Source organism: Somniosus microcephalus, chromosome 4 (genome assembly GCF_052327205.1).
Source record: "Somniosus microcephalus isolate GS21.2 chromosome 4, FLI_Smic_1.0, whole genome shotgun sequence".
NCBI classification, from domain to species: Eukaryota; Metazoa; Chordata; class Chondrichthyes; order Squaliformes; family Somniosidae; genus Somniosus; species Somniosus microcephalus.
In genome coordinates, this window is record NC_140990.1 from 165808510 (window position 1) to 165826882 (window position 18373).

Genomic DNA, 18373 nt, shown 5'->3' on the forward strand with positions numbered 1-18373 from the left:
GGACTGTGGGAGGAAACCGGAGCACCCAGAGGAAACCCACGCAAACACGGGGAGAATGTGCAAACTCTACACAGACAGTCGCCCGAGGCCGGATTCGAACCCGGGTCCCTGGCGCTGTGAGGCAACAGTGCTAACCACTATGCCACTATGCCACAGTTTAAGTGAAGTTGATTCGGATCAAATAGGGTTTAGATTGTAATGCTAGGACCGTCAAATACAAAATGCAGAATACTTTACCTAGGCTACTATAAGGCTCCAATATGTCCACAGTTGGAATTATTTGTCTAGATTTGGTCCCCACACATATAGAGGGATATTTAAGCTCTAGAAAAGGTACAGAGGAGGGCAACCATGATGATATCAACTCTCAGAGCTCTTAGTTATGTAGATAAGCCCCAAGAGTTTGAGTTATTTACTTTGGACAAATGCAGGCTTAGGGAGGATATGACTGAGGTTTTCTAAATTTTAGAATATTGGATACATTCCAGTTCAATAGGTTTTTTGAAATGGATAGAGATGGTCAGTCAGACATATGAAATCCGTAGTTAGAAAGTTAGGTTAGATGGCAGGAAGTATTTCTTTTCTCAGAGCATCATTGGGAATCTGACGAGTTCCTTCGGGACAATTCCAGTTATGAGGGCAACTTACTAATCAGTTGTGATTATAAGGAGTCATGGACTTCCGTGGTCTTCTGAAATTTGCTCAATTCCTTGGGGAGATGGAAAGAAAATTCCCAGAGTTGAATTGGCCAACCCAATGTTTTTTTTTCTCTCTTTTTTGTGCCTCTCCCAGGAGAAACTGTGGTTAGGGAACATAGGGGATAAACAAATGGTCAAGACAGTTGCAACATTGATGGGATGAGGCAGGCTTGAGGGGCCTTATGGTCTATTCTTGTTCTTCTTTGAATCCGTTCATACATAATATCAAATGAATCCTACTGGCAAAATCTAACACATGGAAATAGTCCTTTAATTCAAGCTGCACAACCCTGAAAAGCTAAAATCAGTATGTACTCACAATTCCAAGATACTAACTGAATGTTTTGAATGAATGTGAAAGCTACTGATGGTTATTAAACTGGTCTTCTTTCAACTGTCTGTTGGAAGTTGATGAGACAAAGAAAGACAATGCAATTTTGACAGTCACTGAAATGACCAGCACAAGAGATACAGCATCATCATGGCAATATATCATTAAATTAAACTATAGCAAAACAAAGAATAGCTTCACTTTCTACAGTTTGTTTGTCCATCTTATAACATTATCCTATGAAAAAGAAAAGCTGGTAGGAATAACTGCAAATAGTATTTGTCCGATTTTCATTTATAATAAGGTTTTGAATGAGTGTATTTTACTGCATCCCAATCTGTGTGATATTTCCAGTATCATTGTTAATGTTACTTGCACGGAGTGGTATTTCTTTCAATCATTTAGTTTGAGAGTCACTTCAGCAATCCCAGTTAATTAACTGCATCTACAAGAGCTTCCCTGATAAGATTGTGATGTTTCTAAAAATAGTGGTAAAGCTATAGAAAACTTTTCAGCAAAACAGTTAATGCATTCAAACAGTAATAGGCAGCCAATCTTTTGAACGTGCAAAAGTATGATTTTAATCAAATCAAAATATAGCTGGAAATAAAAGGAACCCTGAGTGCTGACTTTAAACTGGAAACTTTACAAAGAAAATTTTCACTTATCTTCAGTTCTCAGTGCAAGTATTATTAACAATGATGACTGGAAAATCCAACAAAAATCTGCACACTAACAGGATTTAATCATTTCTACAGAAGTTACATAGTCCATTGGTTCAATTTGAAAGCCATTTGTAAGTCAAATTACCTTTGCATTAGTTACTGGATGAATTTAGTGCACTAACTTTTTTTGATAGAACAAATTGCCATGTGATTTTTGCATGATGTCAGCACTTATCTGGTCATTTTATTTCATAAAAATTCATAGAAATATCAGCACAAGAAGGAAACCAACATGCCTGTGCCAGTGCTAGCACCACACTGGAGCTAACTACTCTAATTCTTGCCTTTTCCCCCATACCCAACGTATTCTTTCCTCTTCAATAATTCAGTTAATTCCCTAATAAATGCTGTGATTGGCTAGGGTTCAACAACCACAATTCTACATATTCTGTATTCCAGTAACACTTGCATGAAAAAATCTACTAACCTTTCCCTTTGTGTTTTTAGTATTGATCCTAAATCCCTTTGCTAAGATTTTCAACAAGTTTGTTTTGAAAAATAAGTTAAAAATGTGAACAAAATGGTAATTATTTTTAAATTTCTGAACTTTATACATGGCGACCTCAACAACTTACCATAATTTATGAAATATATGCAAATTTTACTTCTATCTAACAAATCATTTTAATCCAGGAAAAAGTTGTCTTTAACAAAAGTTGTCAAGATTGTGACTGTACATAAATGTGAACTGTAAAAGTTATCTATTGTAAATTCTTTAATAATTCAAAACAAACATTTGAATCAGTTACTGAATAATAACATGATAATAACATAACATGTTTCTGGGTGATGTGGCACCTCAATTTGACAATAGGGCTGAGAAATCTATAGTGCTCCCAACAGTTGTATAATGTTCAGGATACAATTGTTAGCAAGGATACTGTTCTAAGGCTATGTAGATTAAATGCTTTTCCATGGCTTTCATTGTCCTGTACTTGGTATAAGTTGTATTTTAGTGTATAATAATGTGCTTGTCAAATGTTCAAATTAAGTTTTTTTCTTGTTAATTGTTGATCTGTTTTCAAATGTGAGGCTAAAATCTTACATTCAAAGGCTAATGTAAAACTAATGTAAACTGACACCTAAATTAGCATTTTAATTAGCAATTGAAACAAACCATCCCAAATAATATGTCTCTGCCTGTTTTAAAACCTGTTAAAATCAATCAAATGTCAAGATGCTGCTCATTAAGAACGATACAGCACAGGAGGCCATTCAGCCCAACGTGCCTGTGCTGGCTCTTTGAAAGAGCTACAATCAGTCCCACTCCCCTGCCCTTTCTCCATAGCCTTGTAAATTTTTCCCCTTTAAGTATTTATCCAATTCCCCTTTGAAAATTATTATTGAAACTGCTTCCGCCAGAATGTATCTGGCAATACATTCCAGATTATAACAACTCGCTGCATAAAAAAAATTCTCCTCAGCGGCAGTTACCATAAATCTGTGTCCTCTGGTTACCAACCCTTCTGCCAATGAAAACTGTTTCTCCTTATTTACTCTATTGAAGTGCTTCATGATAGTGAACACCACTATTAAATCTCCCCATAACCTTCTCTGCTCGAAGGAGAATAACCCCAGCTTCTCCAGTCTCTCCACGTAACTGAAGTCCCACATCCCTGGTATCATTCTAGTAAATATCCTCTGCACCCTTGCTAAGACCTTGACTTCCTTCCTAAAGTGTGGTGCCCAGAATTGGACACTATACTCCAGCTGGATCATTTCTGCATCATTTAAAGATTGTCAATCAACAAGCATGTTATACAGCAGTGTAGTAGTTAAATTACTGGACTAGTAATCCAGAGACTAATAATCTAGAAAATGTGAATTCCAATCCCAACATGGCAGTTTGAGAATTTGAATTCAGTATTAAAAATCTGGGAAATAAAAAGCTGGCATCTGTAAAAGGGACCACGAAGCTGTTGGATTGTTCTAAAAACCCAACTTGTTCACTAATCTCCTTTAGGAAAGTAAACGTGCCATCCTTACCCAGTCTGGCTTATATGTGACTTCACTCCCACACCAACGTGGGTGACTCTTAACCGCCCTCTGAAGTGGTCTAGCAAGCCACTCAGTTGTAACAAGCCCCTACCAGCAGTTTAAGAAGACAGCCCACCACCACCTTCTCAGGGCAATTAGGGATAGGCAATAAATGCTGGCCTTGCCAGTGACACCCAGATCATGAGAATGAATAAAGACAAAAAATTTTGCAGACTTTGAAACAAATTGAACAAGTTAACTGCACCTTGCAATAAGCCAATTTATGTACAACAAGCTCCCTCTTGTTCTGAATTTGTATAAAACACCTGCGTATTACACTGCTGTTTTATAACATTTTTAAAAAAGCATTCCACACTTCTCCAAACATTTACACCCAATGGTAAACATGATACCCAACATCAGTGATGACATAAGGCATTTTGCATACTGATACAACAGAAGTTCTGTGTTTCCTTGATGTAATCTCATCCTTTCCCCTTTTTTGAGTGTTCACTGTAATAATTGTAAACAAGCTAAAGACAAAAAGCAAAACTGTGAATACGACCAATCTAAAACGAAGATAGAAAGTGCGAGAAATACACTACAAGTCTGTCATCATTTAAAAGAGAAAGGACAGGTTAACATTTCGGGTGGAGGCTCATTGTCAGAACTGGTGAATATAGCTCCACCTGAAATGTAAGCAGCTCAAAGAAAAAAGGTAGATTAATGTTTCAGATGGAGACCCTTCGCCAGTATGAACAAACTGTCTCCACCTGAAACGTTAAGCTATTTTTCCTTTTCGGCTGCTGATAGATCTGTATTTCCAGCATCTTTCAGATGAGACGTTAAACCAAGGCCCCGTCTGCCCTCTCGGGTAGGCATAAAAGATCCCATGGAACTATTTTGCAGAGCAGGGGGGTTATCCCCGGTGACTTGGCCAATATTTATCCCTCAACCACCATCACTAAAAAAGCAGATTATCAGGTCATTATCACATTGCTGTTTGTGGAAGCTTGCTGTGCGCAAATTGGCTGCCATGTTTCCTCTATTACAACAACGGCTACACTTCAAAAAGTACATCATAGGCTGTAAAGCGCTTCGGGATGTCCTGAGTTTGTGAAATGTGCTATATAAATGCAAGTTCTTCCTCTTTTTAACTACAATAAAACTAATGTCCTCAAATTACTGTACAGTACACAGTTAGAAAATGGAATGATTTTTATTTTCATTAAGCTAATGACTCTGGCAGATGCGGAAAACTGATTATGGCTAGAACTCCACAGATCTTAATTGAAGCACTGACTAAAATTAAGGCCTTTCTCTTTAATTTGAGGCAGTCAGTACTTCAGTTAGGACGGTCGTTTTCTAAGGAAACAATTACAAGTTAAATGGAAATTCTTTTGGAGAAACTAATCTGATTTAAAATGTTAAACATAACTAATATGCTATAAAGTTATAGTTGAACCATCAAATAATCTGTTTGTTGTACAGAGAATAGTTCCTTCTGTATAAACATATATTTTTTAAAGAATAAACGTACATGTGTAGTTGGTGGAGAAGAATGGCAATCAAAAGGTTAAACAACACTGTTTTGACAAAAGCTCCAAGGCTGAGACAAACCCACTTTCTTCCACCCCATTCCTGTAGCAAACTTGTTGCCAGTCCTGTCTGCACCGTCCTCACTCTCCCAATAATACTTGGCCTTGAGCCAAAGGTGTCGTCTTACGCACAAGATAAAAAGGGATCTTTTTTGAGGGCAGCTCCCCACCCACCCACCCCCCTCCACCCAACCACCACTGAACATATATGTTACATTGTGTAGTACCACACTCCCTGCTGCTCCCAACCCCATTTCCATAGAGAGTAATCATGAGTCAATTGTAAGAAATAATGTACAATACTATCACGTTTTAGAGAGAAACAGCAGGTTTCATTCCTGATTCTTTCTGCCCTGGCAACTGCAGCAGAAATATGGCACCACATTTTGTCCCATGAGATTCAAATGAGATTTACAGTAAAAGTATAACAAAGTAACCAAGGCCATTGAGAATCCTGTGTTAAGAAAACTCCTGTAAAAATACCTGAATTAATACTACTGTTCTACTTTAAAATGCCAAAAGAAACCATGTACAGCAGGGAAAACAGGGATCTCCACATTCTTTAAATATTTCATCCCAAAAAGCTTTGTTCGTGTCCATACTAACCCCAAACATTTTGCAATATGATTAACAGCAAAGGAATCTCATTACTCAGTGCACCCCACCTGATATTAACCACTGCTAATGAACAGTCAGTATACAGCAAACTTTTTTCAGACTGTTTTTACAAATTTCAAGCACATAGTATATATGTTCAAATTCAACTTTTGCCTTTCTTCTATCTTTTAATGCCATGAACTGCAGTGGACCTTCCAAGAAAGTTAAAATCTACTCCTTTTCAACAGATGCAATATTTTCCATTAAGCTTTCATTTTATCCTCAGAAAAATCAATTGTTCTTAAAATTTAGATAGAAGTGTAAAGGAATTACTCAAATTGTACACAGAAAGTAATTTTCAAAAGCTCAAAAACACATTTAAAGTGATCAATGACTTTCTCTTACTCCAGCTAAATTTCATAAATTTTAAATAATGGAGAAAGTAAAGACGATTCAAATTACATATCTGTTACTTAAAACGAATATTCTTTTCTAGCCTTGTTAATTTTAGAAGTAAGCCAGTTCACATCAAAGGAGCAAACTTCTTCCATCTTTAAATGTATGTTTTGCATTGATCTTCCAAATTACTATTATGCCGATGAGCACCATAATCCATATTTGCATCAGCTGCATGGAGCACCTGCTTATATTTTAAAACTAGGTTTAGTAACCTTTAACTTACCTAGTTTTAGCCAAAACTGTAGTAGCAACTTGTGTAATCTATGAACGACAGACAGTGTCTGCCATCTTTCTTTGGTAGAGAGCAATGTAACAGCCCGCTCTTCTGGCAAACAATTTTTACATCAGTTGGTAACATTCATAACCACAGAATACTTCCTAAACACCCAGACATATTTTCTGAGTCCGGCATTCTGACAAATGGAACAAACCACACCAGGGAACAAAGACTACAAATCAAAAATACTTCCGATATGATTATTGTTTACTATAACAAATTTATGGTGACTTACTGTAAATTAAGTAGTGTGGAAATTAAGACAGAAAAAAATACAAAAGTGTCTAAAAGGTATCAAGACTGACTAAAGTGGTTTCACGTGCAGCAAATTACAGTTATTTTCTGAAATTCTACTTCTATTTACTATCTATATTTATACCAAAATTCAAAAGGTAATCAATAGTTCTCTCAGACAATTGTGAAAAATGAATTAATAATTTTAAGAAACCAATTATTTTATTCTTCAATGCATCTTTCTAATACACATAAAACCTCATAAGAATATAAACAGTTGTCAAACTGGACCCAAATAAATCCTACCTGGCAAGGATAAGCATAAATTTCCAAATCCGTATGTTCCATAATTTAAACCACTAATTAAGTTCATATTTACGAGTATTAAACAGCCTTTGCCGAGTTTCTGTTCAGAGAGTTGAGTGCTGTGTTTTGTGCTGTGGTAACAGAACCAGCAGACTCGGAGAATTATGCTAGCGCAGAGTAGAAACTAGCACAAAAAAGACACTTACTGTTTGTCATGTGACTCAGGGAGGTGTATTGGCCATTGGGCGTGCTTGTGGTGGGGACCACCACCATTGAATGCTCCATCTTGGGAGAGAAGTCATCACTACCTGTTCCAATGAAAAGGTCAGTCATCACACAGTAGTTAATAAAGCATAGTTTTTGTTTCCAATAAATGATTCTTCTTGTGCAATGTGAGCTATTCTTGTTCTAAGGGTTGACTTAAACATGATATAAAGCAACAGTGCTTTAGCCAGAAGGAAAAAAAATGATTTATCTCTTAGGGAATTTACTGTGCATCCTGCTTTAAAAGCATATTTCATTTTCAAAAGTTCACTTCCTTTGGCTGTTATAAATTCAAATAACACTAGATTTTTAAAAGCAGCAGTTGAAATTATGAGTGAGCAAGAAGTTTCACAACTTTAAGTTCAAAATATTTCTTGATTAATACAGTTTAAAAACTCACCACCACCAGTGATAGAGCCATCAGTAGCCTCTGTTTCCATATTCAAAGTGCAGTGCTGTAAGAAAAATTGACAGAAAATGTCATGCCGGATGTCTTATTCGTCACTGAAATGTGCTAACGGTAATTAAAAGACACCTGTGATCGTGGATCCCTATCTATGCACTAATGCTACACCTACTGTGTGGTGTGGCAATATGACTACAACTTCCAGAAGGCTAAAGTTTGCTTTTAAAGGCATTTAAAAAATTGCAGTATTATAAGACTATGTAAAACAATCCTGGCTCTGAATACTGTGTGCATCATCTGTAGTAAATTACGTGATATATTTCCTGGTTTAGTTACTGTTGTGGACAGTCCTGGATTATGGCAGTGTCCAGCATCCAACTTACAAAGATGCATGAAGTGACTGCAAGCACAGCAGCTAACTAGAAGTTTCAAAGAACACATTTCCACTAACATTTCTTCAGCCTAACAAGATGGGTTGCTGGCCAGTTCCTGGTAACATGTTATCATAAAATTCTCTCTGTCAGTCATATTAAAATATACCTTTTAAACCTTTTTCGGTTACTGTAATTCCTTTGTAAATTAATATCATGACATTAATTAGTAACTGAAATGACCGAAACTTGTTTTATGTAATTGTCATATTTTTGTACATACTATTAACCTGCATTCATATATTTATAAATCATTGAAAGTCAAACAAAACTAAATATATTGAGAATGGTAAACATGAACCCAGAGATCAAGCAATTCTTGACGCCCAATGCAATAATACTCTTTATATCTGTCCTGAGGGATTAATTAGCATTGAGACTATGGGTGAGATTCTCTGAGACATGACTACTCTTTTTCCCTCCAGGATAATGGATAATCTCAAGAACGATACGGCATTAGGAGTTAACTGCTGAGAATTAATCTGCAGAATCTATTTCTATTGATCTCAAAATATTTTTAGCCATGACGACAGGAACGTCGCGTTACTTACTGGAATAGGGTTATTTCTCCACATGCCTCCAGCTACTTCCCTGAAAAGTGTGAATTCTACGTTCCTCTTTTTGCTGTTTTATACTAGTCAGACATACTATTTAGTCACAAATATCCTGGAATAAATCTTAACCCAGCGACAATCTACGACCCAAACCAATTACTAGGTACCTATAAATGTAAAAAAAAAGCGATATTTACATAGAACCAATATGTACACTCGTTCTAATATCACCATTAATACACACGTACAACAATCAGCCGAATCGAACCCAGCTCCTCCGAGTAAAAGCTGAAACCTGCGTCAGACACACTGCAACAGGAAGAAAAGTCCCACCAACAAAAATGGTTAAAACACTCCAGCACCGTTTACGTTCGCTCACGCCAGAATTTCCACCTTGCCAGCCTGCAGATCGGATGAAAAGCGTCTAAGTCAAGCGACTGTCAGATCTTACTGGTGTTGAAGATAAAAAGAGCAAGGTATGGAACGGGTGTTGGAAAAGTGTTCAGGAATGTCATCGTACAGTACTCCGGGAGAGAAAGAGGTCAGCGCCTCGGCAATGCGATTAACAAAAAAAAACTTGATACACCGGTTCCTAAGGAATCGACTAGAGAGGAACAGGCTTTTAGATTCAGGCCAAGTTACCAGGATTGTTTAAATGGCCCGTGGCAAAATGTTCTTTCTTTCAGTGGTATGTGACAAGTCAAGTGCTGACAAAAAAAAAACCTTTCCATTGGCACTGACAGTATCAATCGGGAATGAGCAAGGAGGCAATGGGTGATAATGCCAGTGATCATGCTAGCCTCTGAACTCATTCATATTTACTGTGCAATGATTCCTTAACAACTATGGGTGCATGATATGGGTGCGATTGCTATCAACACGAGTTGTGACACTAACCCAGCCACCGTATGAATACGACGGGATTTGTTTGGGGCTGCAACAAGTCATTAGGTCTGTACAGTATATGTGCAGGTACTTAACTTTTTTTTAAATCTCCGCTGAATCAAACTGATCTGATTCGCTTTTCTGACTGGTGCGGAAGCAAGCCTTGTGATTACCTCAGTAATGGGCTACGGTCAAACAAATCCATCACCATTCCCTTTAGTATTGCACAGAGGCGAGCGGTTGGATGTGAAACGCTGCTAATCCAGCAGCCACTTCCTCCATCTTCACCATGGTAGTATGGGAGTTTGTCAAGCTCCGAGAAACCGAACCGCGCGGTTCTGCCTCTCGGCGATCGACTAGAGCAGAGATGCACTCCAGCCGACACAAGGGAAATACCAAAGATAAAAACCACACACAAACCCGGCCAATCATTGTGGCGCATAAAGCTCCTTTTTTGCAGTCTGCCACACAGACCTGTCGCTAATAATACTGGCAATACGCCCACTATTAGTATACAATAAATCATGAATGCATTGGCAATCAGTATTAATTTGTGGCTATTAATAACCGATATTAATAAACTTATCTAGGTAATTTATACAAGTATATAAAAAGAACCAGACGATTCACTTTGGATACATAAACGCTCCTTTGCTAATAATGAATTGCACTGGTTATATGCCATTTTCAAATAGATACACTTGTCAACTTCAGAAATTTCAATTCATTTTATTACAGAACTCTCTACACATTGGTCTAAATTAGCAGTTAGCACAAAGAGTGATATTAAAAGTTGATGTTAAATGCTGTAAAGATCCAATGAAATGTAGCATTACAGTTTATTATGAGCAAACTCAATGATTTATGTGACTGAATAAGTCAAAGTTTTTTTTTCACAGAACTGGTGGATTTTTTTTACAGGTTTGGGGATGACATTCCACCATCTGTGCCTTTACAATTAGGGTCTCTGGTGACTGAATAAGTGACATTGTGTTTCATAATATTGAATTTGGGGATTTTACCAGTGTATTGGGGATTAAATTTTTAAAGCAGTGGCCTTGGTGATAGTCACAGGACAGTGATCTGATAATGCAGCATTTGAAAAAAATTCTTAAAGAACAACTAATCATTATTGTCTTTTATCTCACTGACATCTTGCACATTTTATTTCACTTATATAAAATCACACTAGTTTGCAATATGGGATTCGCTGCTAGGCATAATTCAACTACTTTAAATTCAGTGATTTTTAAAAAAAATGTTCAGTGAACCACAATCGTAAAAATATTTTAAAAATCATGTAACAATCTTATGTACTTTTTGACGATTGTACATTGCTACCACATCCGGTCTCCGTGTTCTAGTTTTTCCCAATGTCTCGCTATTGCATTTCATCCATCGTAAACTTAATCTAATCCACAAGAACACTATCTGGGTTCAGTTGGTCAATAATGTTTTCAGATGATAAGTTGATTGGACATACCACTTTCATTCGTTCATTTAAAAAGTACCAAATAAGTCATCCCCCCACGTTTTCAATGTGGAGAACCAGTCTGTCATCATCTGACAGCTACAAGTGATCCAGTCACTGCTCAGAAAAAACACAGATAAAGTTTGTCAGCAAATTAGTATTATTTGAGTTCCACAGAAAATAAACCGAATGCTTCAAATGATGTGAGGGACACACATATACATAGCATTTAGGGTTAAAAAGCAAAATTCTTGGACATTTAAGCACATGTTTCATGATTAGTTTCGACTTGTTGAAAGATTTTACAAGTTTGTTCAATCACAACTGATAGGATCCTATAATATGGCTTTCCTTTTTTATCCCTGAGAATACAGTTATCATTCTGCAGCTATGAGCTAATGTCTTAAATTAATTTCCATATTAAAGAAAGAGGACGGCTTTCTGTAGTTTTTCTGAGAGCGCTTGATGAATTTCAGGCTTCTTAGGGTTTACACAAATTCTTTGGTTTATGCATGTCAAAAGAGAACAAGGAGTGGACATATATAAAGGTACATGAATTGTTTATCTGTATGTCTTCTGAAGTCACGCTTACTTTTTTATTGAGAAACAATTCCTACATATGGTGATCATTTACATCATCGTTATAATAGCCTATGGGCTCAATTTTGATAGGCCAGAGGAGGCGGGATTGAAGGCGTGAGTTGTTAAAATCGCCAAAAATGGCAGGCGGGCCCAATCCCGCCTTCATGCAATTTTCCCAAATGCGTGTTTTCTTACCCCCTTTCCATCCCGCCTCCAAGAGGTGGGATAGGCCCTTAACAACCACTTAATTACCTCTACAATCCCATTTTGAGAGGCCTTTCTGATTGTTAGACATTTCCCCCATCCTACAGTTTCCTAGAAGTAAAGGGAATTAAGGGTTATGGTGAGCGGGCAGGAATTTGGACATGAGTCTAGGTTCGGATCGGTTATGGCCCTGTGGGTAGCGGAGCGGGCCCAGGGGCCGTGTAGCCTGATCCTGCTCCTATTTCGTGTGTCTAATTCTGTTAGATTCAGGAGATGGTTCTGTGATAGTGGATTGGTGGTTAGGATCAGATCAGCCATGATCTTATTGAATGGCGGAGCAGGCTCGAGGGGCCGATTGGCCTACTCCTGCTCCTATTTCTTATGTTCTTATGTTCTTATGTAATCCTGGCGGCCTCACAAGTGGATTGCTTACACACAGCTGCAGCTCCACCATTACAAAGGAATTTTCACCAATGATCATTTGCAGGTGGCAGAACTTTGTTGTTTCAGGTCTGGGGGAACTTTTAGCAGGCATACTCAGTGTTGTGGAAGTTTGGAGCCTGACACCCATCTCCAGTGTGACCTCCTGGGAAACCCCTCTCCCCAGCTTGACTAAGCACTTCCTCAACTGAGGCATATACCAGAAGCATGGCGACCAATTAATTCCTTTTCTCCTGGACATCAGTTTTGGACGCAGACCAGCCACGGCAGCAGCAGAACCCTGAACAACAGCACCACCAACAGCAGGAGCAACAACAGGAGCACTAAGCTGCTAGTCACTCACCTGAAGATGCACAGGCCAGAAGGCGCCAACGCGCGACAACATTGCTGCCCGGGATGCAAGGGATGCACTCATCCTGCCCAGATTTGCTTAGCCTGCACAATCAAACACTTTAGTCTCGCTCCTTCTTACCAGAGCATCGACAATGGACAAGAACCTGCGGAATCTTATCACGCTGACCACCATTCTGACAATTGCAAGGCGCCCTAAGCCCTCAATGTGAAAGTCCCATTTGTGAAATGACACAGGCCACAACTTCAATAGTTTGCCATCAAAACACTTTACAATACAATCACAATGATGGCTGGTCCAAAAACAAAACACTGCACCCAAGTGACTACCCTTGACTACTTATGCTTTATCTTCCTCTTACGCATGCTCCTATGTGGTGCTTCCCCTGTGGCTTCAGCAGATGTGGAGGCCCTTTGCTCACTTTCTTGCTGCTCCTGTCTCGACGCTTTTGGTGGGCGTCCTCTGGGGTGGATAACCTGTGCGGGCTCGCCAACAGTCTGCTGCTCCTGCGGCTGTGCAGGAGCCGAGACACCCATCCCAGTTGGGTGAGGACTCTGGTGGGGCTCTGACCGAGGGCTTTGCTGTGGCATGGTCATGTGAGCACTTGGAGAGGAGCCCCCACATCCTTGTTGTCTGCCACCAACATCCCTCTCATGGGTCAGCCCCACTTCAGAGCTAGCAAGTGGCTTGACAGCACCTTGCTGCACTGCAGGAAGGCCATGAGGACCTGTTTATGCACAAAGTCCTACTCCAGAGGACTTGCATGAAGGTCTGGTTTGTTTGCTCAATAGCTGACCATCGCTCCTCAAGAGATGTCATTCTATTCTGAACAATTACCATGTTTTCCATACCCTGGCGACTGTTCCTCCTGGATAGTGGGGACAGGGGCTCTCGATGGTCCTGTGGGGGAGTAAAGGAAAGAGTTAGAGATGTGAGGCCAAGGTTACATGCACATTGAATATTGCAGATGATCATAAGTCAATCTGTTAGAGCATCAGAATCATTATCAGTGACTCATGCTATGTCAATGAGAATGATTCCAAACTATTCTGTCGCCAGCTTGCTGTGATGCGCCCGTCTGTCTGTCCCCCTCTTGGGTATCCTCATCGATCCCAGTAATTTCCAGGGCCACCTCCTCCCAGGGGGTGAGCTGGACTACTGAGGGTGGCCCTCCTCCTGTCCTCGCTCTTTCCCTCTTATTGTGGGTTCTCTTTTCCTGCAATGAGGGACACAAGTGGAGTTTGAGTGAGAATGAAGGAGTGAGTGTAGTGAATCCATAGCATAGATGCTTAGAAGGATACAAAGGACCCTCCCTGTGTGTTGAAAGTTGTTGTTGTCATGGCATCACAGTGATAGGGAGTGTGAGGGCTGCATGTTTGAATAGTTAAGTGAATGTAACCATAGAGAGAGAGGGAATGGGTAAGGGTGCAGGCATGTAAGTGTCAAGTGGCATGTGGAGGAAGAGGTTGGCAAAGCAGTGTGCTGGTGAGGAGAGGCAATGGGGATCAGATTGAGGGTGATGGGAAAGTCATACTCACTTTTCCTGTGCGGAGAAGGTCATGAAACTTCTTCCTGCATTGCAGCCAGGTTCTGCGGCTTAGCGAAATGGAGTTGACCTCCTGGGTCACTTGTAGCCACACAGCTTTTGTCTGCTGGGGCGGTTTTTTTCTCCGAGGAAGGGAACAGCACCTCCTTATTACAGCTGGCTCCATGCACCGAGCTTGGAGGGAGGTCTCATCAAATCGAGGAGCACACTTTTGCTTGATCGTTGACATTTTCCACAATTCAACTCCTTCATATAAATTGCAGAGCCTTTGCAATCTCCAGAAGAATCAAGGCTGCTTGCAGGCCTTAAATCCAACAGCATTGATGACATCATCGGAGGCGACTTTCTGTATGAAAAGACTCATTGGGCCAGTGGTTCCCACACGCAGGAAATCAATTGCCCAATTAGGGGAAAATCCCACTTTTTCAACACATCACTTAGGAGTCGGGGTCCTGAAACGATTTCCACCTGACCCGCCCCAGCCCGCCCACACTGACAAAATCCAGCCCTATATCTTTCTCAGATTTACCTACAGATTCTTTCAGATTACATTTGATCTAGACAACGAGAATACATATTGGAGGAGTATAAAGTCACTGAATGTTTCTCATATATAGTTAAATATACACATCCTCTCCTTCCAACACCCATTTATAGAGTTTGGATTGACAGAAAAATTACAAATGGTTTGTGTCTGCTTGCTTTTAATCAGGTAACAAATGAGGAAAGTCAAAGTTTTTCTACATGCAAATAAAATGCCAGTGGCATTGCCCAGTGAAGTTTTTATATATAAGATGGCTACCCAGATGACAGACACTTCAGAAACTGGCTCCACAGTGCCATCTACTAGCTGCAGTCTACAACTACATGGCTACAGACAACAGTTTACATGCAATTGTCTGTTTACATAGTAGGGCTATCAAACCTCCAAGGTTGCCCTGGAGTCTCCAGGAATTGAAGATTAATCTCCTGGAGAGTTCTGTGCAACCCAGGTGAAAAATCATAAGGGAATTAAAAAGAGAATGTGTGTTTTTTTCATTTTCTTTGAACGCTTTTATTAGTATTAAAAATATTGGAGGTGAGGGAAAAGGCTATTTAACCGACAGTCAAGGATCATCCAATCGGGTAACGAAGATTCTGTTTGCTTTCCAATTGGCGCAGGAAGGCGGTGCCCCGTGAGGATGTACATGTCATGTAACCAGTGGTGGTAGCGCGGGGGCGGGGCCGTTGGAGGCCATGTGCTGAAACCTCCAGGAATACATCCAACCAGAGTTGGTAATCCTATTACATAGGCTGTTTCAATGTTAATATAAAAGCCTCACCAAAATCATGCAGGAAGTTGGGCACAAAATGTGCACATACACATCATTTTTAATATTATTTACACACACACAAACAAACGTCCAAGGCCTAGTTTACTCTTCAGGTGAAGTGGGTTTAGAGGGTGGGGTATAATTGGGTCAGGGTGTGCAGATATAATTCAGTCCCAATTTGGAAGTTATACATTCTGTCCATATGTTTGCATAATACTTTGAACTTGTATTATTTATAGTTAAATAGCAAAAATAACAGCAATCTAGAAAGCAGAGAAGTATAATTGAACAAAGCATAGGAGTTTTTCTGGAGTATACGCTAGAAGATGCAAAACTGAGGTAGTTTAGTGTCACCACTGGCTGATTATAGTGGGATAACTTTACGCAGGGCTGTTTCCATTATAAAATAGGCTAAAAGAATTTATACTGGGAAAAGTTGACAAAAAGGTTTTTTAGACATACATACAATTTTACTATATATGAGAGAGAGAAAGAGAACATAAAAGGAAATATATATTCTATATATAAGAGCTTTATAAACATACAAAAGTAAATCATTTGTTAAAGAGAAGACAGGACTACTGAGGGACGAAGAAAAGTCTAAATGTGGACAATGAAAGCATGGCAGAGAAATTAAATTAGTATTTTGCATTACTAGTTACAAATGACGGTGGAAGTAAGAATGTAGATGTACAAGAGGATATGGAACAATTGTTAGAAATAACTGTAGAAAAGGAATTGGTTTTGAAAGAATTAGCAGAACTCAAGCTGTGATATAAGTCACCGGACTCTGATGGCATGCATTTGAAGGAAATCAGAGAGATAGCAAAGGCTCAGGCCACAGTTTCTCAATCCTCCTTAAATATGTAAACTGTATCATGGAACTAGCAAGTAGCAAATGTAACACCACTGTTCAAGAATGGAAATAAGGATAAACTGAGTAACTATAGACCAGTTAGTATAACATCAGTTGTGGTCAAATCTTTAGAATCTATAATTCAAGATCAAATTTGTAGACATTTAGAAATGCATGTATTAATCAAGGACAGCCATCAAGAATTTAATAAAGGCAGGTTGCTTTTAACAAATTTTATAATGGTCCTTGAAGAAATGACATTAAATAAAGGGAAAGGCAGTAGATGTAATGTAGATGGTTTTTCTGAAGGATTTCCATAAGGTGTCTGACAAATTGCATTAGAAAAATTCAGGCATGGTATAAGAGGAAATGTAGCAGCATGGATAGAAAGTTGTTTGATGGACAGAAAAGAAAGATCTAGAGTAAATGGGTGTTGTTCAGACTGGAGAAGTATTGGAAGTGGTGTAAGCCACTGAATCCACTTTTGTTTTCAGTATATGTAAATGATTTGGACTTGAACACAATCAAAATTTGCTGAGAACACAAAAGTGGGAGGTTTGGAAAACAGTGAAGAGAACTGTAAAAGACTTCAGGAAGACATGAACAGGTTAACAGAATGAGCAAACAGGTTTATATATTGGGAGAAAAATAAAAAATGTAAGTATACGCTTAATGGAAAGATACTAAAGGGCATGGATGAACAGAGAGATACAGGGGTTTAAAAACATAGGGCTAGATTTTCAGTATAGACAGTTTTGGGGCGCTAACCTTAGCGCCCGCCCGAAGTTAGCGCCCGCCCCAAAGTAGCACCCCGTTGCCGGAAATTCAGTGGCTTCGCCCTAAGAGGTTGGGGGAGCGCTAAAAGAGGCGTTCCACTACTATCTTTAGGCGCTAAGCCGGCGGTGCAGAGCGCAACACCCGAGCTCGGGCGCAGCGCACGGCAGACACTCTGGTGCCAGTGAGCTCTTAAAGGGGAAGGGTGCATGTGTTTTTTTCAAAGGCAGAGTCTGGGGGGGAAAACAGGAGGAGGAGGAGGAGGAGGAGGAGGAGGAGGAGGCCGGAAACATAAATACACCGTTCACAACAACACACTGGATCCTTCCACACAACACATGCAGACTGCCTTTTATAGTGCAGGAGGAGTGCCCTTTAATTTGCGCTCTCCAGGGTGTGTTGCGTTCCATTTTACAAACGCTCTGGACGCCAGCCGCACAATGGGGCGGTCCGACTGAAGTTTGGATTCGGGGCGGCCAAAGGGCGTTGCACGAGGATGTGACGTCATTTTCTGCGCGCACATCCGGGCGGCCGCTAAACTTTGCGCCGGCGCTAACGGGCAACTTAATTTGGGGCGGGGCACAAACTGCGCTGCGCCCGGGCGCTACACGCATAGCGCCCGAAAATCACTTCTCTTAAGGCGCTAACTGCTGGCGCAAGCAACTGAAAATCTAGCCCATAATTTCCTGAAAGTACAAACTCAGAAAAATTAAAGCCACGAAAAAGGCTAACAAAATTTTGAGTTTTATAAATAGGGGAGTACAAAAGTAAAGATGTACTATATGCAGTTTTGGGTATCCCATTACAGAATAGGCCATAAAGCCATAAAGAGCACACAGCATAGTTTCGCCAGGATGATGCCAGGGATGGGAAACTATATTGATAAGGAGAGGTTTGAGATACTGGAAATATTTCCACTGGTGCAGAGAAGGTAAAGAGGAGATTTTGAGATTTTAATATTATGGATTCAATAGAGAAAATAGTCGTTCCCCATTCATTCTGATTGTAGAGTCAGCGACGATGGGTATCAATTTAAAACTGTCGCAAAAAAATTGGTGGGGATGTGCGTTTAGGAGAAATTTATTTACAGTG

General features: G+C 39.7%; 1 protein-coding gene across 8 annotated transcripts in view; it reads right to left on the reverse strand.

The window, feature by feature from the left end:
- ikzf2 (IKAROS family zinc finger 2) overlaps positions 1-18373 on the reverse strand; it is a 288134-nt gene that overhangs the window by 74316 nt on the left and 195445 nt on the right. For 5 of the 8 annotated variants that reach the window (XM_085985421.1, XM_085985424.1, XM_085985417.1 and 2 more), the window contains exons 2-3: positions 7867-7921; positions 7409-7510 (exon numbers count right to left, since the gene is read on the reverse strand). In XM_085985421.1, the coding sequence (XP_085841547.1) occupies positions 7409-7510; positions 7867-7906 (142 nt within the window). In that variant the 5' untranslated portion in view covers positions 7907-7921. Of the gene's footprint in view, positions 1-7408; positions 7511-7866; positions 7922-8854; positions 8894-9105; positions 10087-18373 lie in introns of those variants that run through there. The other 3 variants (XM_085985419.1, XM_085985420.1, XM_085985426.1) reach the window with 3 other exon arrangements.